The 27,999-nt window shown below is 42.1% G+C and overlaps 2 protein-coding genes and 1 long non-coding RNA gene across 8 annotated transcripts; 1 reads left to right on the top strand and 2 right to left on the bottom strand.

Moving 5' to 3' along the window:
- The first annotated feature begins 5 nt into the window (after positions 1-5).
- Positions 6-27,989, top strand: LOC142809852 (uncharacterized). Its single transcript, XR_012894662.1, has 2 exons — positions 6-616; positions 16,362-27,989. It is a non-coding gene; the product is annotated as an uncharacterized LOC142809852 (long non-coding RNA).
- Positions 3,328-9,197, bottom strand: LOC142770505 (uncharacterized). Its single transcript, XM_075872683.1, has 4 exons — positions 9,098-9,197; positions 6,241-6,602; positions 5,299-5,466; positions 3,328-3,357 (listed from the first exon to the last, which is right to left on the bottom strand). The coding sequence occupies exons 1-4, from the start codon at positions 9,195-9,197 to the stop codon at positions 3,328-3,330; spliced, it is 660 nt and encodes a 219-aa protein (XP_075728798.1).
- Positions 6,467-14,902, bottom strand: LOC142809265 (THAP domain-containing protein 1-like). Of its 6 annotated transcripts, none has more exons than XM_075891452.1 (6): positions 14,506-14,902; positions 14,239-14,370; positions 12,011-12,123; positions 11,628-11,727; positions 9,098-9,199; positions 6,467-6,602 (listed from the first exon to the last, which is right to left on the bottom strand). In XM_075891452.1, the coding sequence occupies exons 1-3, from the start codon at positions 14,665-14,667 to the stop codon at positions 12,067-12,069; spliced, it is 351 nt and encodes a 116-aa protein (XP_075747567.1). In that variant the 5' UTR covers positions 14,668-14,902; the 3' UTR covers positions 6,467-6,602; positions 9,098-9,199; positions 11,628-11,727; positions 12,011-12,066. The 6 variants fall into 6 exon arrangements, with proteins under 6 accessions (XP_075747567.1, XP_075747565.1, XP_075747571.1 ...); XM_075891450.1 differs by having other exon boundaries at positions 11,638-11,727; XM_075891456.1 differs by lacking the exon at positions 11,628-11,727 and adding an exon at positions 12,487-12,567 and having other exon boundaries at positions 14,506-14,896.
- Positions 27,990-27,999: the final 10 nt, after the last annotated feature.

Genomic DNA, 27,999 nt, shown 5'->3' with positions numbered 1-27,999 from the left:
AAAGCGTTTGTGATGCAGATGGCGCGACAGGCGAGCTACCGTAGATCACAGAGGAAGGAACCCTAGATAAAAAAGTTTGGCAGGTAGCGACACCCTCCCTTTTCCTCCACGCTTATTTGCCTGAAGCGCACCCCAGAAGGGTCAAAGCGTGCATAAAAAAGCGAACGCTTGTGTTCAGTTACTATGGCGGATAGAAATAATTATACCAAATGAGAAGTAAACGAGACCTAGGATAAAAGGTTACTTAGTTGAAAATAAGCGGTACAACATAAGAAGAAGCGTGATGTGTGTTACCCAACTGGCAACGTTTTGCAAGTTCTATATTTCACACCATTAGCCATGGCGTCTCGCATCGTACGTCGCAGTTCGTCAGTTCTCCGAATGTGTTTTGCTCGTGCATGTGATGTGGCACAGTTAACGTTCTTCTTGCTGGATCCTGTGACCCTGACTTACCACAGGGCAGCACTTTGTTGTGACGTTGTGACGAGTGATCACAGCCGCTTGTGAGCACACAGGGAAAAACCGCGGCCAGTCTGGAACGAACGCTCGACTAGCAGCACTGCGATTACAACTTTTTTCTGAAAAAATACGTCCACTTTCGCAATCAGGATGCCAGGTAATCGTGGTGCATGTTATATTAGCTGGGTGACTATGAAAGAGACTGCGGCACCGCAATGCGGGTGCACGCAACTTAACGACAAGTTAGGGTTCTACGAGTGGGGCGTCCCGGCACTACAGCATGCGCGTACAGAGATGTTTGTGAGTGACGCCAACAGACACGCACGTTGTACCCTTTGTGACTCATCGCCGCATTCACTGTCCCGAAGTGATGAACTTTTTGCGACGATGTCGTCGCCCCACCATCAGCGGCAAGTAGCAGAAATGTGCTGGAATACTGAACGATGGGCATTAGAAAAGCGCGATAGTGAGCGTGGCCTTTCCAGCAAACTCGCTGTAGCACTGGTCTTCCCGCATGTTAACCAAATGCTGGCGCACCACGAGCGCTTCTCTGTTGTGCACGTGATTGTGCCGTTTGTAACCGTCATTGTGAACTCGTTCGACAGAGTGGCTACATTCCCGCACAGCCGAATACTTTACAAAGTGCACCCGAGCCAGTACGGGCTGTCATTTCAGTCAGAAGCACCGACCAGCACTTCGCCCCACCTCACCTCCAGCATGCACCCCCACCCTATGCCACCCCTTAGAAAGCGATGGAAGGATCTTGCCAAGGTTCCTTGTTTTAGCTAGGGACCTTAGATCTTGCTGTCCGGCCCGCAGTGGAACAATAATATTTAGCATTCCAGTGTAATTTCTTGAGCACTTATTACCATTTAGTGAATATAATCTTAGAGACAGCCCCATAGCTAAACCTTTTTCCACAAATGTATATGTCCACTTTTTTGGTTTATACTTTAAGCAGTTGTGCAGTGTTCAGCTGGTTCCCATGATATTCAAAGTACAATGTAGCTGTGGTAACATGTGGGGCTAATTTCAAAGCAAACCAAAAGCTTGACAAGTATTTGAGCAGCCCCCGAAGAACAATAAAGTAATAAATGTTACTGTAACGTTATCAGAGAGCTAAAGATGACAGACGAAGTGTCGAATGCTGCTATTCTGGTGGAAATTGTGAGAAAAAAAACTGCAGATGGGTACGGCTAAGGCGCCCAGATAAAACAAAGTTGCTTAAATAGGAACCTTAGGCGACACATGTAACTGGTAGGGATGATAACTGATACACATACACAAATATAGAATGAGCGGTTATGAAATTATTAAACGTGGAAGTGCACGCTCAATTGAGAGGACGCAAGAAGCGTCAACACAAGAACGCTGGAAGGGGCGTTCGTTCTGCAAAGGACAAAAATAGGGCGCTGATGCATCAATAGATTTACTGAGCTATGTACAACGGCACTATTTCAACATCCTATGTAAATCGGGACACTGGAATGTTAAAAGAAACAAGGAGGCACAATGTTGACCACAAACATTTATTCTTGTTACTTCGTTACAATCTCTGGCAACATTTTCATAGCAGGCACCTATGAATAAACAAGCATGTCCTGGGCTGTTGCAAAGACACGCAAACCACACCAAGACACTTCATTTGTCAGTAAACAATAAAACTATGAAGAAAATTGCAGCATGTGACATTCAATGCAGAACATTGCTTGACCATTGCCTGAACAACAAGTACCAGAGGAAGACTCACCGTTACATTTTTTTCAACATGAACATGCGTGCTTTGAAACATACAATGAATGGCCTAGCAACATACTGTACTGACAATTTATACAGACACAAATGCCTTAGTGGCATGAACAAAGGTAAACATGCAAACTGATTTCCACTGCAGCTTGTTGGCATATACATGAGGTGTATTACAGCAAGATTCACTGAGTACGGTAACTTTCGGATCAATAATATGTATTTTCAAATATACAGGTGATGACACAGTAGAGCATTGCACTGACCATTCTCGCAGACTTCCATACAAATGTCCGCATGGGATCATGAAAGTTAAACAATGCACACTACATCCACAGAGGTGTCACAATACAGTTTGTGATGTCACATGACGTACTAGTGAAAGGCGCATTCAATAATGCTTGCAAAAATGACCTGTGTGATTTGAGATGTCTAGTAAAACACTGGAGTAACAATTTCCACAAACTTATACACGAATGTTTGCATGGCAGGAACACTTCAACGGTGTATGTAAACTGCAGATAAGTTGTTGCCATGTCGTGCGTATGCCTAGAGGACAGTATGGTCAAGTGACGTTTGGAAAAAAACTGATACTTCCAAAGTGACGGGAAGTTGCATTGTAACAGTTAGCTACCGTTTCCACTAGCTATACAAGTGCCTTGTGGCATAAACGTAGCAGTACAGTTTATATATCCACACATTACCGCAAAACCTTGGTCGTACGTTACATAACAGATAAGAGACAGGCATGTTCATCATTGCTTGGAGGAGTAACTAGACTGTTTGAACAAGTATTCAATAGTCACTTTGTACTTACAATTTGCACAAGTGATGGTAATGCCTTCATGGTGTAAATGAAATGAAACATTACCTGGTGTAAAGAGATGCTCCTAAGGTGTCTCGTTCATTTGTCGTGGGAGCTTATAGGAGGGTAAATTGGGCATTGTGTGTATATGCGTGTTTTGAAGGGGATGCAATGAGTACATGAAAACATTGCACGAAAAATTTTCGTATTGTACATGACTGCATCCATGGCAGAAGATGGAAAGGTACAGGTTATTTCTATCCCGCTCATCTATGTGACTTGCTGTCATGTTACATTGTAAACTACAGAAGGATACCTTAAGAGTTGTCCCGTGCCGGAAGCATGTTCTAAAACGATGAAAAATACAGCAATCACATACCAAAACAGGTTGTGCTTTGGTCCTTATACTTGCGCTTACTTGAATGGCATGGTACACGTGGGGTAGTGCTGTGAACCTAGGCAGCACAAAATTTTTTAACGAATGTAAATCTAATCAGGATGTTGTCAACAAGTTGACAATGGCAGCATTAAGGAACTCTGACAGTATGGCTCTTGGTACTTCAGTTTCTCAAGCACGCACGACGTGCAAGATGGAAAGATTTTGACAAGGCTATTGAAAATGCGCAGGCAGCTAGATAGAATAAAAATGCGTTCTCCAAGGAGCTCTCCTGGCACGCACGCCACATTGGCTGCAAGGGCGCTTTCTACACTGCTATTCTTTAAGGAAAGTTGGCCACAGCAGCTCTCATTCCTACACTTTTACTTCCACATTTATTGTCGATTTGCACGCTTCGAGCCAAATGTCTCTTTCCTTACTTGTATGTGCATCCTTGCGTAGAAGAACACGGAAAGAATAGCCTCCAATACATTATGACAGTGTGGAAACAGGGTATTACACGATATCGCACTATTAACAGCAATTGTGATGACTGATACAGGAACATGATTATGGATATGCTGCTCTTTATTTTTTTTAAAGTGAGACTCCGCTACCTTTAGAACTTCTACAACTGCTTCAGAAGCTACACACAACGTCAACTTTTCTTTGTATGATTTCAGCTGTGTGAGTCGTGGAACATCTTTGTTCCCTGTCATGGCACTTACACAAGCATCACAGTTTTTTACTAACTTCTTAGCACTGTGAACAACATACCCTGCGAAGTACAAAAATGACTCGTGCTCTAACATATTCATGTCATGAATGTCGGCAGGAGTTAAAACTGTTTCTCTGGTGCTGTCTTCATTGTCTGAGCTCAAACCAGCAAGTAAAAAGCCATCGTCCTTAGTGTAGCTGCCATCAGCACTAGCGTGTAGAAATTGTGCTAACGTTGCGGAACGCAACACGCACTTAAATTCATATAACCTGGGAATCGGATGCTTAGCTCTAAGAGTAGAGAAGAAATTTTCCAGTGCATCTTGACAAAATCTGCTAAGGAACTGAAAGCGGAATTTGCAAAATGATAGGAAATACTCCTGCAGCTCAAGTACAGAGAGCGTACTGAGAATAGCCTCTGTCTACACAGGCTTCCATGGGGCATTTTTGACGGTGCCGATAGAGAGCCCTTCAAAAAGTACAACGAAATTTTTGAGAAAGCCATTACTTGCCTGCCTCTCTGTCTCAATAACTTTACTCAAGGCAAGTTTGGTTGTTCGTGATATCATGATGCAGAACCACTTGGCCACAGTTTCAATAAATCAAGCAGTGGCAAGCGCGGACTTCTCTAGCAAGCAACAAGGATGCACAGTGCAGCCCCAGTATCCACATTGAAAAGACTGTAAGCAGGGCCCACCTTCATTTTTTCGTAATGACCAGGGTCAACACAAGTTTGTTTTAGGTGCGGAGCCAATTTCAAGTTTCCTTTACTGTCAATTTCAATGAGTTTTTTTATTGGTTCAATGAGAACCGCATTTGTGGAGCGACCAGCTTTTACAACAATGTCATCTGGAAGATACAATGTTTGGCCCCTGGTGAGGTGATTGCGCAGATTTTTCAACAGGCGAGGGGCATCTGCTATAAACCATAGCTTCCGATTCGAATCGCAGGGATGTGTAGCACTGCAATTTGGCCGACTGTGCTTGCCGACTCTGACAAGAAATAACCTCCATAGAGCCTGATTGCCACCACCCATATCTGAAACAACAGCATCTATTTTAAGGCCAATGTCTTCACATGCTCTTATCATTTTCAAGAGTTCTTGCTTGACAGTGAGTGCATGAAAACAATTTCCAGTCAAATGGTACCCAATGACCTGCTTCCATCTGGTAGTAACACCACCCAGCATAAATACGGGGCCATGGGTAGCCAAGGTGTCTGCAGGGGGGCTGCCATCTGCCAAGGGAATCGTAGGTCTGCCCAGTACTGCGTCAGCCGAAGGATCATATATGAGGCCTGGGGTGATCTGCATCTCATCCATCATGAGGCACGCATGTCGCTCGTACTCTATCATGCAGTTGACCTGCGCATGATTGGAAGATACGAATAACTAACATGAAAGGTTAGGCAGGAAATGAAAGAAGTGTTAGTGTTTAAGTACATTACGTCGCACAAGTAGGCTGCAATAAGGTGCCATAACGTAAACAGCCCCACAGTCAAAGGTAATCATTCCGTTAACGTTAAGGTCACCTCTATAGAAGCACTTCCCAACCAAGCATCCATTTGAATGAGGTCGACCAATGTAATGAAATAACTGTTTATCATGACAGAAACACACGAGCCGTCGAAAGATGCCACTGAGAGCTTGCAATGCGCAAAAGCGTCGTCAGGAATATGCATGTTCAGTCAATCAGTGATGATTCGTGGCTTTGGTGCAGCGCACCGATTCGGTACGCTTGCCACAACCAGAACGTGCAATGAACACTTTCGTTATTTTATATAACAACACACTTTATCTGGCCAATATCTCGCACTACCTTACACTATAAACTATAAGCTTCCTATCAGAAAACTCTCTTGCATCCTGTCATGATCAGGCAACTGTCAAATGGATGTTTGATGGCTTAGATTGTATTGTAGTGTCCTGCAAGGCCTAGGTTGTTATTACATGGGTTGCAGCTAAAATGACTACTCTATGCTATCTAACTTCCATTCAAGCAACCATGAAGTGCTAACCATTTTTCGGGAACACCGTGATTGTATTATGAGGCATGCCAGCATAAGTACAGAAAATACAAACAAAAAACAAATCGGAACTTCCATAGTGTTGCAAAATGGACAAATTCGTTACGATTACCTTAACAGCGAGAGAGTCCATAATGTCCACCAGCAGCCCTGGACGAAACTTGCAGTGCTCGATGTGACGTTGAAGTGTACGCTGGGAAGGCAATGGCTGGCCGAGCTCCTTGACCATATCATAGCCCCTCGAGCCGCAGGATAGGCGAATCTTCAGTGCTTTGGTCAATGTTTCCTTGGACCACACTGTGCCTCTTGGTGAACGATGCAAGCTGGTGAACTGGTCTTCATTTATGTACGAAGACAGGTGCAGCATAAGTTTCTTGTGCTCCTGCTCTTTCACCCTCGCCTTAGCCTTCGCAACAGTCGGCTGTCGTTCCAGAGCGCTTATTTTGGCCAACAGAGCTGCATGTGAGGCTGTACCTGCAAGTAAAGGATGTATACTTAAATAAAGAACAATGACATCTGGGTTATTCTACGTGAACCGTCCAAGTCATTTCAGCTACCATCTCAAATGTATGTAAAAAATAGTACAGATGTGTTGAACTGAAAACAGTCTGCTGCTAGATTCTCTTGGAGAAAATCTCTTTTTTTTTTTTATCGCGTGGGAATCCTTCCGAATTTTGGAGAGTATCGTCGGAGTGTTGTTTACGAAAATAATTTATGGCGAGAGTATTGCATCTCGTTGCAATACCAAATTTAGTCTACATATTAAGGAAAGGCGTTTGTGTAAAGCAGGGGTCTCAAACTCACCTCAGCCAGCGAGCTGAAGACACTACATTGAGTACTGCAAGGGCAGGCGCAGTGTGAACTAGTGGGTGAGGGGATCGGTGGGTGCGTTTGAACAATATGACAGCTATAGTTGCCTTTTGAAAGAGCGGTTTCCCCATATCACATATGTGTCTGGATACTACGGTCACCCACAAAATTTGAGCACACGTCCGTTGTTTTTTATAAACATTTCTTATTACAAGAAAACCAAATATATTACAACAGATTACTTGTACATAAAATAATTTACGAAGGGTATTTAGAGTCAGGGTTCGAGAAATAATGATACCTATCTTCAGAATGACTGAAATCGACGCCAATTCTTGAATGGAGAGTTTTCGTTCCATGACCATGTTTCAACGTGTGATGGCCTAATGGACTGCGTCACGAAAAGAATGCTTGAGGCCGGCCATGTCTGTGTAGCTCATGAACACACTTATTAAGAAAATGCAAAAAAAAAAGAAATACGGGACGAAGACAGTTCTCTGCTGGCTGCAGTCAGCATGTTTCAGACCCCTGGAGCAAGTTCGCAGCTTAATAATACATATTATTGCTTTTTTAACACGAAAGAGTTATATACCGGGTTCCACCAAGCCAAGTTCAAGCAAAACTTCAGCATTGCTGCAGCGAAATTCAAGCACCCTTAGAGCAAATGCTGTGTCTTTATACAGCAATAAATAAGCCTGGCGTCGATTAGCTTAGCTGTGTATCGAACATTGCGTAGATTAGTGCAAGCTTCGAGCCATTTTTTTAAAAAAGCTCTTCCATTCAGTTTTACGCCGTCACGGAATTCGTGAAGCGTGTATACATCTGTAGCTTCATATGGACAGTGATAGCTAAAAACAATCACGGGAATGAATAAATTTTATTTTCGCAACAAAACGTAAACAAATTCCCTGCGCATAAACTGCAGCGTTACGAGTTCCAAGTAATTGGAAGCTTCAAAATACCTGACGCTTCACTTAAGCACATGCAGTGTGAATGCGCTTCCTTAAATAGCACTGCAAGTGCATCACATGGTATCATAAATGCGAGCAAGTTGCATAACTTAGGTCTGCTTCAAAAGACAACAGTGCGTCAGCTTTGCTGTACAGTGAAATTACAATAAAGTACTAGCAGCCGATACAGTTTAAGCAGGTCTACCTTTCTCAGTATTCTTTGTTTACAACCATTATGTGTGTAGCAACCAACTCCAAGTGACCCAGCTGTGCATGCACACAATCACTGCAGTGTTTTTTCTTTTTCATTGTGCAACTACGCAAGCCAATTTCATGGTCATGAGTAGATACTTCCACTAAGATGATGCATTTACGAACATACAAAATAAAGTTCTAATAAAAAAACTTAAAACCATGTAGTGCGAGTACACAACTCTTTTTTTATGCAGCAAATTCAGTTGGTTTCTATTACCCCATAGTAAAATTGTGCAATAGTGGGACTAAACTTCAAAAATTGTTTTCTCCACTAAAAGAACAATTACTTCGATTAAACTTGTTGTAATTCTCATTCGTATGCGCTTTTCCGGTGATTGTTTCTTGGACCACCTTATAGGGTGCTACAGGTGCCTCAGCTTGGGCTGAAGTGGCGTTTTTGTCAACTTTAGGATTTTATTTCAGATCGTAGGTGCCATGCACAGGGACAACAAAAATAGGAGGAAACATTAAGTCTTATGAAGAGTTTCAATAAGTAATTTATGCATATTACTGGCAATCGTTTTTTGCTGAAAAGTTTCCAAAAACGCTACAATTTACTCAACTTTGCCTACGCACCAGAAAATGATTAATTCAAAGCTATCATAAGGAACTATCGTATATTGAAAGCACTATGCTCGAAAAATGCATAAAAGCAAGTGTTGAAAGAAAGCACGACATGGTCGACTTATAGGGAATTTTTTTTCGTGCCTGCTTTCCCACCATTTCGCGAATTTCGAATGGTGGTCACGTGCGCAAAAGAAATTTGCCGCTCAAAATATTTTGGAAAAATGCTGTAGAAGTAATGTCTATATTTGTTTAATTTTCTCAGATTTTTCAATGGAAACTGATTTTTGGCGAGCGCCACGGTTTGGACAGTCGGCGTGGGATGACCCTTGTAATAGTTCATTGTTTAAAAAAAAGCAAAGTTCACGCAATTAACATGCGCCTTCTTACCCGATATGTTGCACGCAGAACTCCTTTGCACAATGTCCAGTGTACCTCGGCGAACTACTTCGGCTTCACTCGAAATGTGAGGCACATTCTCTGGAGACATTTCTACAAAATAGAAGACAGCTCTGTTAATATACTGCATTACTTCCACGTCTGTAACATGAGCGGATACTTCCACTGACATGAAGCATCTGCGAACTTAAAATCCAACCCTGATAATACAAGGCATCTATTTCACTATCAAGAACAGTTCATTGTTCAAAAAAAGCAAAGTGTATGCAATCAACATCATAGCTAGGCATACTCACTCATGAGTGCACTCACTCACAGTCATTTGAAACTGTGAGTTTTAAGTATGAGTGAATACTCATGAATGTGAGCAGGCGTGAATCTCAGCGCGAGTGAGAAGAGGTGTGTGCAAGTAGGTGTATGAACATGAAAGAGTACCAATGAGCTAAAAGTAATGTGTCAGCGTGAGTGAGTACGAATAACTGCGAGTACACGTGAATATGACCGTGAGTAAGGGCCTATGAGGGCGAGTAAACGTGAGAACCAATTTGAGTGAGTTCCTGCAAGCCTGAGAGAGTGAGCTGATGTATGAACGCGAGTTTGAGTTTGAGCGTCTTGAATCGGGCTGTTTGGTACATACTGATCTTGAATGAAGAAACAGCGCTATAACAGGACGAGACGAGAGGACACAAACACGCCGCTGTGTTTGTGTCCTCTCGTCTCGTCCTCTTCTAGCGCTGTTTCTTCATTCAAAATTAGTTTAAGCTGATGTGAGTGTGTTTGAGTTTATGCAAGTATGAACGTGAGCGAGTACCTGTGAGTGTGAGTTGCATCAACTATGAACGTGAGTGAGTACCTGTGAGAAAGTTGACCCGAGTATGAACGTGAGCACCTGTGAGTTTGATTACATGTGAGTATGAACGTGAGTGAGCACCTGTGAGCGAGAGTTGATTTCTGTATGAACATAAGTACTACATATGGGTGTGAGTTGATGTATACACCTAAGTGACTACCCGTTAGTGTTACTTGATGTGAGTATGAATGTGAGTGAGAACATATGGGTGCGAGTACACGTGTGAGTATGAAAGTGAGTGAGTAGCTAGAAGTGTGAGTGTACGTGGATGTGAACGTGAGTACGTGTGGGTGAATACATGTGAGTATGAACGTCAGTGGGTAGCTTGGAGTAGGATTATGTGAGTATGAACGTGGGCGAATAGCTTTGAGTGAGAGTACATGTGAGTATGAACGTGAGTGAGTATTATGAATGCGAGTACACGTGAGTGTGAGCATAAGTGAGTGCGATGCCTGAAAAAAATTGGGTGAGTGAGAATTCTCTTGTAATGCCCACCTATGATCAACGTAATGAACAAGTAGACCGGGCTACTTGGTACAGATTCATCTTCGTAGGAAGGGCAAAGCTACACACAAGAACAGCAAGGAAGAAAAACACTATACAAGCGCTTAACTGCAACTAAGCTTTTATTTGGATAAGCGAACATATATAAAGGTAAAAGAATGACGACAAAACAAACGAAGAGGCCTACGTGTCATGCCAGTCATCACTCATCCATTCATGTCTAAGACACCGTCCAAAAAACAAAGTTCTTTTTGTGTAAGCGAGATAAACGGTGCGCTCACACAATATAATTCATCCCGCTTCATTTCTGCAGCTTCAACGACCAATCTCGTTAACTACCAGTCTTGTTAACATATCCCTATCACGTTACAAAATGAAAGTGTTATCAAAGTACGGTACGCAACCACAATCATTGCTGTGGATAGCCAGGTGGCCATCCGCGCATTTCTGCACCTTATTACCATGTTCTTTTGCCCGCTCATTAATACACCTTTCAGTTTCTCCAACGTATACGCGGCCACATGACAAGGGTATTCTATAGACAACATGATGTGCACACGGAACTGTCTAAACTGTTTAGTGAAACTTGCCCTGTTCCGAGAGAAAAGAAGCGTTGCAAAGTCAACCATCGCAACGACTATGTTACGTGTGCACCGTCTGTTGTGTATAGGATACCCTTGTCATGTGGCGTCGTATGCGTTGGACAAACTGAAAGGTGTATCAACGAGCGGGTAAAAGAACGCCATAATAAGGTGCGGAAATGCGCGGATGGCCACCTGGCTATCCACAGCAATAATTGTGGTTGTTGCGTGTCATACTTTGATAACACTTGCATTTTGTATCGTGACAGGGATATGTTAACGAGACTGATAGTTGAAGCTGCAGAAATGAATCAGCATGAATTTCATTGTGTGAGCGCACCGTCTATCTCGCTTACACAGAAAGAACTTCATTTTTTGGATGGCGTGTTTGGCAAGAATGGATGAGTGATGACTGGCATGACACGTGGGCCTCTTTGTTTGTTTTGTATTCGTTCTTTTACCTTTAGATAGGTTTGCCTATCCAAGTAAAAGCTTAGCTGCAGTTAAGCGCTTCTGTAGTATCTTTCTTCCTTGCTGTCCCTGTGTGTAGTTTTGCGCTTCCTAGGAAGGTATATGATCAACGTACACGTTCTTACTGGTAGAACTCCATTGCACAATGTCCAGAGTTCCTCGCCCAACTACTACTGCTTCACTTGGAAGGTGAGGCGGATTCTCTGGAGACATTTCTACAAGACAGAAGCAAGACATTTCAGTCAATAAACTGCATTGCCTCGACATCTGTATCACGAGGGGATACTTCCATTTGCATGAAGCATTTACGGTTATAATACGCAGTCAGTAAACTGCATTACTTTCATGTTTCTAACATGAGGAGAAACTTTCACTCAGATAACGCATTCACGATCATTCAATACAACACTGACGATACAGGGCATTCATTCCACTTATCTATAACAGTTCATTGTTGAAAAAAAGTAGAGCACATGCAATTAATATACACGTTTTTACCTGGTATGTTGCATGCAGGACTCCATTGTGCAATGTCCAGAGTACCTAGGCCTTACCTAGGCCAACCCCTTCCGCTTCACTTGAAAGGTGAGGCGGATTCTCTGGGGACATTTCTGCAAGACAGAATCAAGACATTTCAGTTAATAAACTGCATTACTTCCACGCCTTTAACATGAGGAGATACTTCCACTAATTTGACACATTTACGAACATAATATCGAATCCTCACAATAAAGGGCATCTGTTTCTCTTCTCTATACCAGTTCATTGTTGAAAAAAAAAAGTTACGTGCATGATGCAATAAACATACACCTGCAATAAACATACACCAGCGGCTACCTTGGTCAACCACTTCTGCTTCAATGAAAGGTGGGGCGTATCCTCTGGGGACATTTCTACAAGATAGAAGCCAGCCATCTCGGTTAATTACAAGCATTACTTCCACGTCTACACCATGAATGTCACCGCAATCGTACCTTGAGTATCACTCTCATGAGATCCGTGAAAGTAGCAATGGTCATGTCCTATTGAGCTGCTGTCAATGCTCATGCCATTTCCTGGAAATGTCATTCATAAATGAGCAGACACTATAAAATCAAACGAGACAAGGGTAATACAATTGATTGAAATGCCGTTTTATTCAACCATTCTAGCAGCTGCTTTCACTTAAACCGCTCCAAAGAAGTCGACGCTTTGTTAACAAACTTTGAAGTCTGCTTATACGCCAACCTAGCAAATTCACTGCACTCATTGTATTAGTGTTTCAATGTTTATTGTCATACAGTTCCTACACTCTGGCATCTGAACACAAAACTAGCGTGTATGCCACACTGATGGGATGCCTGATGAATACGTGAGACACAACATTGCTTCGAGTCTTACGCGTATGCTTTCATGTACTCATAATCACAATCAATGAACACATTCCTTTTTACTGTGTGCACGTAACATTTGTCGTTACAAATATGGAAAAGGCCGCATCGATTGCACAAACCAGAGACCATGTTCAGCTGTGCAAATTAAGGCAGGGCAGTTGAAGTTCATGCAACAGTGCACGTAATATTGCTGCAAGATTTAAACATGCACAAAAGGAAAACAAAATGCATTGGATTTTGTTGCATGCCCTCCAACTGCTACCACGTGGATTGCATGCAAATATGCGTACATGTGTTTTATTTGTGCACCAAAATGCATTTCTAACTTGGTGAAATGAAGCGCTATAAACGGACCAACAAAAAGAGAGACACAGAGGAGAAATGACTGCATTTTCAACTGTTTGCAGTAGCAAGGAGCACACAACCCTTAAATGCTGTTTGCTGCCAAGCGGCTGTCATTTCGAAACTCCTTATCCGTAATGCGTCATTTCAGCAATGGTGGCTTCAGCTTAAGACAATGAGTTTTCGATTAAGGGACGTCCGAAGCACTCAATTACTCGATGGCCCCAACGGGCAATGCACAAAACAACCAACACGGAGGGCCAGGTGCCCCAAGCACCGCAGTGGTCTCAGCGGCTCACAAAGCTTCGATGCGGTCGCTAACCCCTGTATCACTTACACATGACAACATTAACGCAACTGATTATGCGGTATGCTTCATACACGCGTACATCTTTAATGAGTCCCTTTGCTGCAGCCCCAGAAAGTTATATCGTAAAATTATGCATAACGCACAAAGCATGCAACTTTTCCCTCATTAATGCATGCGAGTCCGTAAGAAATACACCGGGTTATTTCTCTTGCAAGTGATTCCTTGTAACGTATTGATGACATAAATAACGTTAAAACTGAATTTTCTCTGTCTCCATACATGTTGATTTTTTTCACAGTCTATCGATTTCTTGCGAATGCAGAATGTTCTTTAATTCAAACGTAAAGACAAAACGTTCCTGTGCTGGCGCTACCACTCAAAAATAAAGTGGGGGTAGGGGGGGGGGGGTGGGATGGTAAGCTGGCAATGCAAACTAGCAATCTTGCAGCATCGCGTGAAAGCGAGATCAGCTGTGATGCATTTTTACTCCACTGCGCCTTTCAGTGTAGTCATCCCGTGCTCACCGCAGGAACCAAATATCGGTCGCGCACAGCCCGACAATCTCTTTCAGTAGCTATGTTCAAGTTGCTATGTTTGTTTGTCTACCTAAAAACTAAACGTGTAATGCTCCTACAAGATATCGAGCAGTGCGATTATTCAGATAATGCAGCACGAGTAATACAAACAGCGCAATGACGTACCTGAAAGCAGAGGCCTTTCGTGCGCCTTCGCTGCCGGGAAGGCTTAAAAAGCGTTGGCACAGCGTCGCGTCTGAGCTTCTTTACGCCGCGCTCAAAAGCTAGTGGCTCAAACTGGTCTGGCGTGAAATGCTCCTGAAAGTGCAGTCATTTCAGATGTATTAAACCGTACATGTATACGCACAAATATTTGTAACGAAGGTCACGTACTAGACGCGTGTTAGACGCGCATTGTGTAGCGTTTCAACAAAAGCCGATAAATCAACTCACCTCACAAAGCCACGTCGACGGCGTTGCACGGAAGTCCTCGCGTGAAATGTTTTGTAGCCACACTTCACGGCGTGCACTATTCCGGATGCCACGAGGTATGTTGTGGAGCGAGAAACCATCTTCTGTTTTGTTGCTGCAGCCTACAGCACAACAACCCGGCATTGTTCAAAAATTGGCAAGTACTTAACGTATTCAAGATCCACTGCGAAGCATGCTTGGCCGAGCGACTTCGCGCCAAATGGAACGCTCCTCTTCTACAGCTTATGTCTTGGATATGATCTCGTCTTTCGTCACGGCAAGAATCCAACTGGAACCATATGCACATGCGCACTCGTTCTGAACCTTTTGCTTTATAATAAATATCACCACCATCCACTAATACCGTCACGTGCAACGAATTCACCTATCACAGACGCAGATGATGGAGAAAAGGAGGAGTAGGCGCGAGAGTGAGGACAACGGCGCAAAAAACTATGAGTGTCGCTACCTTGAAAACTTTTTTATCTAGGGACCTTAGCTAGGACAAGGGTTGGCAAAAAGTCAAGCACAGATGCATGCTCAGAAGGAAAGGTGGATGTATGGAACATTTATGTTTAAGATGGAAAGTAGCTGGGCAGATGACACTCCTTGGTTTGGTGTACTTGTGGATGGGAGCAAAGGCCAGAGACGAAAACCACGCAACGGTGGAGTATATATCAAAGGACATTGAGCAATTAGAAGGAAAGTGCGAGATAATTATACTAGGAGATATGAATGCGCATATAGAAGATATAGATGAATATACTGACTCAACGGGCAAAATGATCATGAATATGTGTGAAAGGCATGATTTGACCATTTGCAACAGCACTGAGAAGTCTGAAGGGCAATTAACATGGGAAGTAGGAAGGCTGCAGTCGACGATAGATTATGCACGGATGTCACATAGGATATATGAAATTGGCAGTGACTGCTGCGCGGCGCAGCAGCCATCCCACACAAAAGTGGCTCCTGCGCCGCACAGAAGTGACGTCACAAAAATTGTCACAAAATGCGTCGTTTTCGATTTAGCGCGTTGTTTGAATTTACCGAATCGGAACGTGACTCAGCTGCTCAGCAGACGCTCACTTGCCGCTGCTGCTGGAGTACGGCTGGTTGCTGCTTCTGCGAGCTATCCACTGGCCTTGTTCTGCTACATGCATATTCGCAAGCCTCGAACATCATCTTCATCTAAGCTCAACCGCTCATTTTCACTTATATTTTATATTTACAAACGTTGTTTATATCCATCCCAATACGCATTTTTGTGATTTTTCGCCTATAGGCTGATTTAGCAGTATCTATACGCGGCCCTTTCTTTGGTCATCCGTGTTAACGTGCTTCGTATCTGTGGCGTAGTGCATTTGCATAATTGACAGCCGTGTTTTAGATTAAATATTTACTTTCTCTTTTTTTTCATGGTATAATTCCGAATTGAAAGTGTGCGCAACATGACGCGTGTGTTAGTGGCTGGCGATTCGATGGTGACATACGTGGACCAGTATTTCCCATCGCGCCGTGGCTTGTCTGTTAGCGTTGCCGCACACAGAGGAATAAGGATTGAGCACTTGCTCTCAATGATTGCTGACAAGCTGGCCAGTTTTGATGTTGTCATTGTACATATTGGCACGAAAAACACTGTTGACAGTGTCAACATGTGCATGGACAAATATCGCCAGCTCGCTCAGGGAATCATCGAAAACAATCCCACATTGCATGTAGCTTTTTCTGCCATTCTTCCTCGGGGGCAGAATCGGTACCGCGAAGGGGAAGAACAGTTGTCTGATGTTTGTCAGTTGAATGGCCACTACAGCAACGCGAATGCCGCACTCGCACAGCTTTGCCTGGAGAGGGGCTTCACTATCCTGGATAGTTTTCTGGACAGCTGGCCTGGATTCCTGATCAGGGATGGTGTCCACCCCAGCCGGCTTGGCAACAAGGTGCTGGCAGACTTCCTGCACTAGGAGGCCTGTGCCTTGTCCACCCATCTAGAGAGGAGACGTATCCAACAGTCCTACAAGGAGTCCAAGGCATCTCCATGGAAAGGGTGGGCTCAGCAGGAGCACTTTGCCAACAACTTGGAAGTCGATTTTCCTGCACTTGGTATGCATGCAGTTCAATATTCTCCAGCAGTAGGTGGACCTTTCGCTGCACCAGCTCCTGTCTGGAAAACCAGCAGTGCTCTGATGCAGAGACACGACACTGACCAACTGGCCAGTACCATTCATGGTATTGGCTTTACGCTCCTTGGCGGTGTCCGCTTGCGCTGCAAGGGAAGCAAGGCTTGGTGGACCTGGGACAGCCTGCCTTCTCCCATTTTCCATGGCACCATGCAAGGGAAACACTGAGGAGAGGCCTGTTCAGCCAATGATCCCTAGTCGAGGTGCAAGTACCACTTGTTACAGGAAAATGAGGAGAGCCTCACAGGAGCATGAGAGTGCTCTTATTGTGCGCTCTTCTGTGGGGGAAGAGGAGGCCAGTGCTGGAAAAGCAGCTGTGCCACAGGCTGTCGGCCAGTGTGGCGATAGTGAGTGAAAACTGGTGCAGTCAAAGAAGAGCCGGCGGAAGGCTGCGGCACTGCACAAGCAAGAACAGAGCTCTAAACTGTGTGCAGACAGTGAAGGCAAAGTTCTGGCTGTGACATCTGCCAAGTCCATCAGGTCCACTTCACCTATGACAGCAGTGTTGAGCCAGAAACAGATTCAGTCTGCTTCTTCCCATGTCTGTGGTAGAAAGCCTGAAGGATAGCCAGTGTCTCGCACGTCATTTGTGATAGTTTTAAAAAGGTGCTGCATGTTCCTAGCAAGCAGTTGAAAGACTGCTCAGTTAGTTCCGCAACTCACTGTGAATCTGTCACGAATGACGCTGGGAACGAGGTTTCTGTCTGCAAAAGCCATCTACCAGCACTGACTCGGGATTGGATGCGAATTGAGCGCGATCCAGGCACAGAGGCTGGTGACCCTATGGAAGCTGGGTGCACTACAGCTGTGCAGTACAAGTTTTCTGAGGCTGATTTGACATCCAGAAGCAGCCCTGCCAGCCCTGGTGCCCAAGCTATTTGTGTAAACACCGGTGCCAACCCAATTGTCCTCAATAACCCAGTAAATAGACTACATGGGGGGGGTAGCAAAGTTTATTTAAATGCAACATTTGATAACTTTCCTTCTTTTAAGCAAAGCTTTGATGAGTGGTGCAGGCAGGGCAGGCATGTAGTCATGATAAATAAGAGTAATAAAAGTCCATTCACATCAGAAGATAAGGACTTCGAGTATATTAGGATTAAATATAGCTGCATTCACGTTCACACAATAAAGCCCAGGAAGATGGGAAAGCGACCAAAGCAAGCTTACAATGGTACTGGCCGTGAAATGACAGTATCGGTAAGCCTATGTAAATTGCCTACTCTGCACTACAAGATAACTAAACTACAAGCTAAGCATAACCATCTCACAGAGTATTATGATTTGTATCTTCAGAAGAGGCTCCTGAGTTATGGAGAAAAAGAAGAATTCTTTGACTTAGCTAAATGTAATATTGGCGCAAAGGATTTTAAAAACTTGGTCGAGCAGAAAACTGGTAAGAAGTTAACTACAAAGGACATTAATAATTACAAGCGACGATTTTCTATTCGTATCTGCAATGAGCAGGCTCATGGTGAACTGGTTTTAGAGAAGGTAGAGACTTTGCTAAAAAATAATCCAAACTGGGTTATTCACTATGAAATGAATCAAAATAATAACCTGCAATTCATATTTCCTCAAACAACGCACAGGCGTGAAATTTCGGAAAAGTATCCAGAGATTCTATTTATTGATGAAACGTATAAAATGAATATTCAGGGTTATATTCTTTACTCTATATTAGTTCAATATGGTCGTGGTCATGGGAGACCTGTGTGTTATGCCTTCTTACGAAATGAGAAGACTGAAATTGTTGAGCCCATGTTCACAAAGTTTGTAGATTTCAACCCATTTGTTGTGTCTGCTTGCAAAGTAGTGATGATTGATAAAGTTCTCAATGAACTGTGCATTTTAACCAGTATTCTTCTTAATTCTAACATACTTTTGTGTACGTGTGTTGTGTTGCATTGTTTCCAGCAAAAGGTGAATGAAAAAGCTAGACAGCAACGTGATCAGTTGCTTCCTCTCTTAAAAAGCTTAGTTTATTCCCCCACTGAGCAAGACTACTTCGATAAGCTTGTTGACCTCCAAGCTATGACTTGCACAGATTTCATTTCTTACTACTGTATATACATAAGTGGCACTTGTGTAAGGAAATGTGGGTACATGCATATCGGCAAGCCCTTCCTAGATTTGGTAATAATACTAATAATCGCATTGAGTGCCACAATCAAAAGATTAAAAATTATCTCTCTTCAAGCATGCATTTGGTTCAAGCAATAGAAGCATTGGTAGGTTACATTGATAATGATTCTTTATCTCTACAGTTCTCTAAGCTTAAAGAAATGAAGCTGAACCTAAACATAAATGATTTCAACAACCCATTTCAGCTAGAATTGTCCCGTAATTGCACTTTTGAGGCTACAAGTAAAGTACTAGAGCAGTATGAGAAGTTTAAAAATGTAAGTTCTCAAGTCACTTCCACTGCTAATTCTTATGTTGCAGTTTCACCAAGATCACAATACAGTGTTTCATTGTGCTTGACTTCTTGCACATGTGCTTTTTATAACCAGTACACTCTGCCTTGTGCACATATTTTAGCAGTGCATGACTTTACCAAGCAAGATCTTTTCGACAAGGCTTGCATACCGGACAGGTGGTGCAAGGATCATTTCCTGAGTGGCAGCTGCACAACCACTAGTGCCACACCAGTGGTAACAAGCAGCATTCAATCACCACCCTGTGTGAAGCTTGACACTGCACAAGAAAAGTATACTTATGGGTATAGGAGTCTTTGCGAAATGTCAAAAACCGTGGCTAACGTCCTGTGCCTCCCCTGTGCCTGACTGCGCCAATGCTGCGTGGCTACCAGAAGTGTCTCTCGGCGCCTGCGCTACGTGGCTACTAGAAGATAAGATCGACATCGACTCGGTATCATCGTCTTGTACGACCTTTAGCGACCTGTCATTCGCACGTGGAGCGCTACGGCGCATGGTCACCCCTGCGCCTACGCTGGCCTCATCAGAGGTTATATAAGGAAGTCCCCAGCGCACCCGAACCAGTTTGGAGCAGCTGCCGTAGGATTCGGACGTCTACTAAGAATCTGTTCTCTCCGCTACAGGTTGGTTCTTGTACTATTACCCCCGCTCGTGTTGCCTACTCACATGCGGCTGCTGCTCATAAGTGTTGCCTTCTGGTTTTGCTTGCACACCATGCCTTCTAACACCGAACTTGCTAAGAAAATCGAGCACCTTGAGTCCCTGCTTCATGCTAAACTTGACAATCTTGTTGATGATCTTGTGTCTAAACTATCGAAAAATTTAGAAGATCAGGGACTAGGCAATCTTTCTGCACTTGCCGATAGTGTACGTTTCATCAGTGACCAATATGATTCAGTGCGCAAATCTGTAGATGAGCTGGTGCAGTCAAACAAAGCACTGAGGGCAGAAAATGACGAGTTAACCAAAAAGATTGCAGATATGGAGCAATACAGTAGGCTCAATAACATTGAAATCAAAGGTGTTCCATGTACACAAGACGAGGACTGCGCTGTTCTTTTGAAAACCATCGGACAAGTGATTGAATGTCCTATTTCATCGACACATAATGATGCAGTTCATTGCGTCGCCAGTAAAACAGCTGACAAGTGCATCATCGCACGCTTTTGTTCACGCGAGAAGAAAAATGAGTTCCTTCGCAAAGCGCGTAAAGCGCGACTGCGTGCTTCCCAGTTAGGACTATCCGGAAGTAATGACAATACAGTCTTTGTCAATGAACATCTTATCATTGCCAATAAAAAGCTGTTTAGTAAAGCGCTTGTTCTAAAGAAGGAAAAGAAATGGCGGTTCCTCTGGACAGAGAATTGTCATATCAAGGCCCGCAAGACAGAAGACAGCAGGGTATTTTGGATTAATACGGAATCTGATCTCAACTTATTCACGTGATGTTGACAAATTCGGTTAGCTTTTCCGACCTCATAGCTTTCGTTGTGTATCATCATGTTGTTGCTTCCTTTTGAGTAAACTAAATCCCTCCTTGCTAATTCTACTTGTTCATTGCTGCACATCAATGCGCGGAGTTTGCCAAAAAACTACGATAACATTATTGGATTCACTGACTTACTCTGTCATTCCTTTTCATTTTTATGTGTTACTGAAACATGGCTAGGATCTTGTGATGGCAATCTGTACGGATTTCAATCGTTTAACTCTGAATATTGTCACCGCGATTCGGGTCGCTATGGCGGCTCGGCCATATTTATATCGCCTGAGATAAAGTACAAGCGCAGGACTGACCTATCTTTGAATATTCCGTACTGTGAATCTGTATGGATCGAGGCTGCCTTGCCCTCCTCTGTTAATATAAATAAAGTGATCATTGCATGCATTTACCGTTCTCCATCTTCGTCTTTTCCGCATTTTCTACATAATTTAGCTGCTGTACTCGACATTATCACCGCAGAAAATAAGCAAGTTGTTTTGGTTGGTGATATCAACATTAACCTAATGAATACAGATAACAACAGCACCATAGCATATAGTGATTGTTTTCTTGGCTTCGGGCTTGAATCCTTAATTTCATTTCCTACTCGATTTTCACCCACTGGAACTAGCACGCTCATTGACCACGTATTAAGCAATTTTTCGCCAACCCCTAGCGCAGGAGTCATTGATGTGTGCATCACTGATCATCATCCTGCCTTTGTAACTTTTGCCGTAATCTACCTCGCCTTAACACGTGCCATTTCACATCAACCTTCGATCAGGAAAACTTTATCAAGGCAATTCAAGGCTCTGAGTGGTCTTCCATTAGCACCCTAGAAAATCCTGAAGAAGCACTAGGCAACTTCTGCTCACTATTTCTTAAAGCTGTGCATGCAAACACTAAAACTGGTAAATGCAAGAAAATATATAGGTTTCAACGTAATCCCTGGTTAACTCAAGGCTTGTTAACTAGTATGCGGAAAAAAGATAATCTCTACAGGAAAACCAAAAGCAGCCATTTACTGTGAATTTGAAACTTAGGTATAAAAAATATAGTAAGATGTTGAATAAACTGCTGAAACAATCAAAACGACTTTATTATGAAAAAGAATTCTGTAAAGCAAGAAATGACCCAAAGAAAAAATGGAAACTTTTTAATGACTTTTTAAACAGGCCTCAGGTTAGTAATGTAATTGATAAAATTAGGTATAAACAGCAAATCTCTACTGAGTCCTCTGACATAGCCGAGTCTTTTAGGGATTACTTTTATGAAATATAGAATGGTAGGCCCAAAGTATCCTCGTACACCCTTACCCGCTGTATCCATTCATTCTTTCTATTTCCTGTTACCATTGACGAAGTCTATTCTACAATCCTGAGTCTAAAAAACTGTAGTGCTGGACTAGACAATGTATCGGCGTGTCATTCAAAACTTGCTGCTCCAGACATCTCAGAAGTCTTAAGCAATATAATTAATGTCATTTTTAAACATGGTATATTTCCAAGCTCACTGAAAAAAGCCAAGTTAATCCCAGTACACAAAAAGCCAAGAAAAAAGCCAAGTTAATCCCAGTACAAAAAGGTGATACGACAGATGTCCGTAACTACCGCCCTATTTCTATTTTGTCTTCCATCAGCAAACTTATTGAAAAATTATTTCTGAAACGTATTAACAAGTACCTCAATAAATTTAAGCTGCTAAAGCCTTGTCAATTCGGTTTCCGGGCTGGTAGTTCTACGAATTTAGCATTGCTATCATTAACCGATTTCTTGAAAACGTCCATCGACAACGGTAATTTCACAGGGTCTGTATTTCTTGATTTCACGAAAGCCTTTGATACCATTAGTCATAATAATTTATTTAGCAAATTAGAGTCCTTGGGTATCACTGGCTCATCTTTGACCTTCATAAAAAACTACCTTCTTGATCGTGAACAATCAGTCTGCATTGGGGGCATTAATTCTAATGTTAAAATAATTAATCAAGGGGTCCCACAGGATTCTATTCTTGGAACCTTACTGTTTTGTATCTATATTAATGATTTGCCTGACTGCCTTGAAGATTCCAAAGTTATTCTTTACGCTGATGATACGACCATTTCTATGTCGCATAAATCATTACCTACTCTGATCAATATGTTGAACAAAGAACTGACTAATGTCGTTGAATGGTGTCGCTTAAACAACTTAATTTTAAGCCCGCTCAAAACTCAGTTCATGGTTTGTAAAACATCACAAAAAATGCTACCTTTCATTCCACAAGTGTTCATTGACAATCATTTCATTCCTGCGTCTAACTGTGTGTGTTTTCTGGTCGTAAAATTAGACCCTCATTTAAAGTTCACCAATCATATTCTTTACGTCAAACAAAAAACAGCATTTGGTATAAGATCACTCATCAAATCTCGTCCTTTTTTTTTTTTCACTTGAAGCCTTATTGTCTTTATACTTTGCCTTCATACATAGTCACATCACCTATGGCATTACATCATGAGGAAATACATATAACACTCATATTTCGTATGTACTGCACATTCAGAATCAGGCCATTCGCATTATTACCAACAGTTCATTTTATTCTAATGCTACCCCACTCCTTCAGGCTAACTGTATTCTTACTGTGTCTGGCTTATTTAATTTTCACTTAATCATATTGCTATATAAACAACTTAACACACAGCTTGTGTTTGATTTAATCGAGGCTAGTTTACTCACTAACACCAATAGCACTAGATTTTCCCACAGTCACAACTTCCTTTTACCTAAATGTACCAATTATGGCAAAATGACATCCGCCTTCGCGGTCATTAAATTGTGGAATAACCTGCCCTATACACTAAAATCATCATCATCTTTTCATGCATTCAAACGTGAACTTAAGAACTTCACCTTGCATAACTAGGTTGACAACGATGATTACTTAACGATTCTTATGTATCCGGGCATGAAATCGGTAAGTCTTTGCAAATTTAGGTTATTGCTTTATGGCGTGATTATGTTTTACTTGTATAACTTATTACCATTGTTCTTGTGTCGCATTCTGACTGCCTTTTTTGTTTACTTGATGTTATTTTATGTAAGTTCACTGTTTTAGTTTTCACTTGTATTGCGTATTTTACGTGCTGTTATAATTATTAATTTTATTGTTATTGTTAACCGAGGGTCCCACTGCAGTCGCTTGACTTTGGGACCCTCGTCTGCATACTACATTCTACGAATTGTGTATTTTGAATGAATGAATAAACTGAAACTAAACTGAAACTGAACGTATTATCTAATTGTGGTGAGAAGGAGTTCATGGAAAAACTTTCGTCCTGCAAGGCTTTCTTCAGAAATTTAACCACATTTCCTCGTAACCAAACTTCAGCAGCCATAAAGGCTGCACCAGCTCAGTTAGCACAAACTACTGCCACAAGTTTTCTTGGGCATTCTAACAGTACAAAACTTATGGTATCTTTAGTTAAAGCAAGAAGGGGGCGGCCAAAAAAAGTGAGAGCTGTCAAGCGGAAATTTTTCCCAAATCAAGTAAAAAAGGTACGCCTTGCGACGGTTAAAGTAGACGTGCTAAATGTCTACAAACGGTATTCTTTTTCAGATGCAGATTTAAATGTTCTGGTACAGGGCACCTCCATATCAGATAGCGTAAACATTGTCGCACGGTATTTAATTCAGAAAAAATATCCTACCTGTGTCGGCTTTCAAGATGTCTTACTGGGTCAATGTTTACAATTCACTCAAATAAAAGGCCCTTTCGTTCAAATCTTGCATGTTCAGAACCACAATCATTGGCTTACAGTAACAAATGTTGGTGCCGACAAAAACAAAGTCTTCATAAATGATTCAATTGATCAAGATACCCCTCCTGACGCTGTCAGGCAACTCTGTCATATTCTAAAATTACAATCGCCAACATTAACCATTCAAACAATGAAGGCACAAAACCAGTGCAACACACTTGACTGTGGCTTGTTTGCAATTGCTAACATGTGTTATAAAGCGTCAGGCAGAAAACCAAAAATTTTGAACCTTAACCAAGCTATGCTACGCAAACATTTGGTGCAATTCATACAGAATGGTATGATCGAAGACTTTCCCCTCATAAACTCTATGTCTGCTCGCGTACAGCCAAGAGATAGTATTTAAGTTACATTGTGTCTGCCGGCAACCGCTATATAGTGCGGTAGTATTGGACATTACTTGTGCAGGTTGTTCAAGGGGATTTCACGGAGCTTGTCTCGGCTCTTTAGCAGCTAACTTGAACAAAAAAGTATTCGTGTGTTCTAAATCATGTTTGCTGGTTGCCAAGGAAAAGATATGTTCTCTTAATTAATAATAGCATTTCATTTTCGCGTAGACGTATCGCAAAATTTCTCACCATTCTTCATGTCTCCTACTCTAATTTTTGCTTTTCTTTAAAGGGCCGCTCACCGGGTTTGAGGATTTTGAGCTGAGAAGTGCAATGCCTACATTGGGAGTTAATAGTCACGTCTGCCAAACATTGCAACTCTATGCGCCGCGGAAATAGGTCAAATTTCAAGACGAATGCTTCTCCCCCTTTCTTTTTGGGGCGCGCGCCCAGAAAAGAAGGGTATGATGTGGTGCACGTATGAATTGCCCTACATACACAGCAGTGCAGTGACGTTGGTCCTTCATGTAGACGACTGTGCTTTGACGCTGCCAAGAGTGGCACGTGAGATGGTGGAAATTCTTTTAACGTGACATGCGTAGGTAATGCAATTTGTAGCTTGAAGAGATTAATAAAACTTGGGATACATATTGAGACACACTAGGAGAATGTGTTTGTCTTTTTCATTTTTTCCCCGTGAATTACAACGAGACGCGGAGCTAATGTGCCGGCGTTTCGCATGCGTTCGTGTCTCCGGGGTTACTGCATCAAGAAGACGCCTGTTCTGAAAAAGAAATTAATGGTCCTGTGCGTTCGAGCACTCATTATGCTCATCTTTTCAACCGCATCAAAGCCAGCGTTTCCAAACAATCTTGCAGAAACAGGCAGTAGACACAAAATAATGCTGGTCAACAAAACAACACCGCTCCCCCGCTCGAGGGTTGGGCTTGTTTGAGCACATCATGTGCACGTGACCTCTTGGTTGGATGCTGGAGAGGGTAGGAAAGAAATTTGGCTTGTGAAGGCTACACGGGGAAGTGGCAAGGGTTTTTAGCTTGCCTCCTTTCATCCTTGTTTCCTGCTATTAAAAAAAAAAGAAACTGTTCTCTCAGCTCGTAATAAACCGAATGAAAAACTTTTTGTGGTATGATGCTCTCCATCGGACACACAACAACTTCCACAGTCTAACTAAAATTTGTTATGGGACCTGGTGAGTGGACCTTTAAGGACTGACTTCAGGGATCGAAAGTATGAAGTTAGGCATGTTAGTAATGCATAACTGATCACACAGCCAAAAATTTGACCCAGGACAAGAGAAGGAACAAACACGAGTGCTCACTTCTAAGTAGATTTATCTTGAAGAGCAAACACATATATACTCCTGAAACGTGAAAATCGGGCATATCATTCAAGACGCCCACTACTGCCATGCGCAAATATCTTGCATTTTCAAGAAAGACAATTCGTTTTGACAAAGCCCGAGACAGAGTGCTGATGCAGTTCAGCTCTAGTCTACAAATCCTTTTTGCCTCGATAATATCTGTTGTCATTTTATTTGTTGTTGTTTTTTTCAGCGATAATGGTGTCGTGCAAAAGCATTTTGCCGCCACACATGCTGCAATGAACACGCTTGTAACCTCAAGAATGGTCGCAATCGTTTCTTGGCCTTGCACTGCAGCAGGTGTGGCTCCAAACCACTTTTGTGTGACACCATTATCATTGGAAAAAAAACCTTCAAGAGAAATTGTCGTGGCAAAAATAATTTGTAGACTAGAGCTGAACTGCATCAGCACTTTCTCTCACTCTCTCTCTAAGGATTTTTCAAAACGAATTGTCTTTCCTGAGGATGTAAGGTTTTCATGCATGGCAGTTGTGGGCTTTTTGAATGATTTGTCTGTTTTTTGCATTTCAAGAGTATATATGTTTGCTCTTCAAGATAAATCTTATTGGAAGTGAGCACTCGTCTTTGTTCCTTCTCTTGTTCTAGGTCAAATTTTCACGTTATGTAATGAGTTAACTTTCTGCATGCACCATCTTATTTTTCTTCCTTGTTGTAAGTGGTGGAGCGTTAACTAGAAGTACATAAAAACATTGCCAAATGTATGTTACCCCGACGAACCAAATTCCTTTGTTGAGGCAATCCTTTCTGTGGCATTCCTTCTTTATTGACTTCTCATCACGTCAAACCTGTCTCTTCTATAAAAGTTCTAGGACTAGTTCTTGCTTTGTTTCGTTTCTTTTTTGCCAAAAGTAGAAAAACTTTCCTTCATTGAGAAAATTTTTCTGAACTAAAATATATTCATATCTAATGCCAGGAATGAAAAATAAAAAAAAACTGAACAAAATTCATAGGCTGATTGCTAAATGTCAACTGAATAAGGATTTCGGAAATAATACCATGAATGGCACACAACAAACACTCATGCATGCAGCCTTTTACGATGTGCAGCTGTAAACTGCAAAAAAAAGTATCAAATATTGTATATGATTTGCTTTTTTCTTTCTTTTCAGCAACAGTAACTTGCCCTTTAGGAAAAAAGTATGAATATCAAATTTTCAAAAATAGTCATTTTTTAAAACCTGTCAATATATCAAAATGGTTTAGTTGATTCGTGATTATGCAAGCAGTTCTTGCATGCCTGTGGCACTGAAATTGTTAATGTAGGCAGGCTGAGTTTGTAATGTTCTATAGCCTCAGCATTTTGGTGTTATATTACATTCAAACATTATATGAATTCATTTATGAAATTTGCTCACAATGACTTTGCTACAAATTAAGCACCCAAAGTCTCTGTATATATTGCCCACATTAACGTCACACTGCCACAAGTCTCTAGGCGGCGCCTGACCGCTACAGAGCGCGTTCTCGTGTGGCGGATTGAGAAAAGTCTTGCAATGAAGTGATACTAAGCGCTTCTATTAATAAATAAGACTAGCACTTGTGCCCGTGGACCAACAGGCAGAAAATACATATGACAGCAGGAGTCTTTTCACTGCTGTGGTGGGCAAGTTGAAAGTTTCAGGTGCCATTTTTTTATACTCTTTGATTTATCTGTTCTTTTTTCATCTGTTTTCCTCATCACGTGCAGGTCCAGTACACTGTGGACTCACCCTGTTGTCAAGTCGTCAGGACGTTGGATGATGCTGTCTTCCAGCTAAATTATGCAACTACTAAAAAGGGGATCAGAATTCTATTTTGTAGCAGTTATTTTACAAATAAATGTTAGTGAAATATTTCTTAGTTGTA

Source organism: Rhipicephalus microplus, chromosome 1, assembly GCF_043290135.1.
Source record: "Rhipicephalus microplus isolate Deutch F79 chromosome 1, USDA_Rmic, whole genome shotgun sequence".
In the NCBI taxonomy this organism is placed as follows: domain Eukaryota; kingdom Metazoa; phylum Arthropoda; class Arachnida; order Ixodida; family Ixodidae; genus Rhipicephalus; species Rhipicephalus microplus.
Note: the sequence above shows the minus strand (reverse complement) of the source record. Positions and strands in the feature narration are given on the sequence as shown.

Coding starts and splice junctions, on each gene's coding strand:
- LOC142770505 (XM_075872683.1), bottom strand. CDS start 9,197: ATGTCTCCAGAGAATGTGCCTCACATTTCGAGTGAAGCCGAAGTAGTT. Junction 6,603..9,097: donor TTCTGCGTGCAACATATCGG/GTAAGAAGGCGC, acceptor CTTTACTTGCAG/GTACAGCCTCACATGCAGCT. Junction 3,358..5,298: donor CCTTGGCTACCCATGGCCCC/GTATTTATGCTG, acceptor TCATCGTTTTAG/AACATGCTTCCGGCACGGGA.
- LOC142809265 (XM_075891452.1), bottom strand. CDS start 14,667: ATGCCGGGTTGTTGTGCTGTAGGCTGCAGCAACAAAACAGAAGATGGT. Junction 14,371..14,505: donor CGTCGACGTGGCTTTGTGAG/GTGAGTTGATTT, acceptor CTGCACTTTCAG/GAGCATTTCACGCCAGACCA. Junction 12,124..14,238: donor CGAAAGGCCTCTGCTTTCAG/GTACGTCATTGC, acceptor TCTGTCTTGCAG/AAATGTCCCCAGAGAATCCG.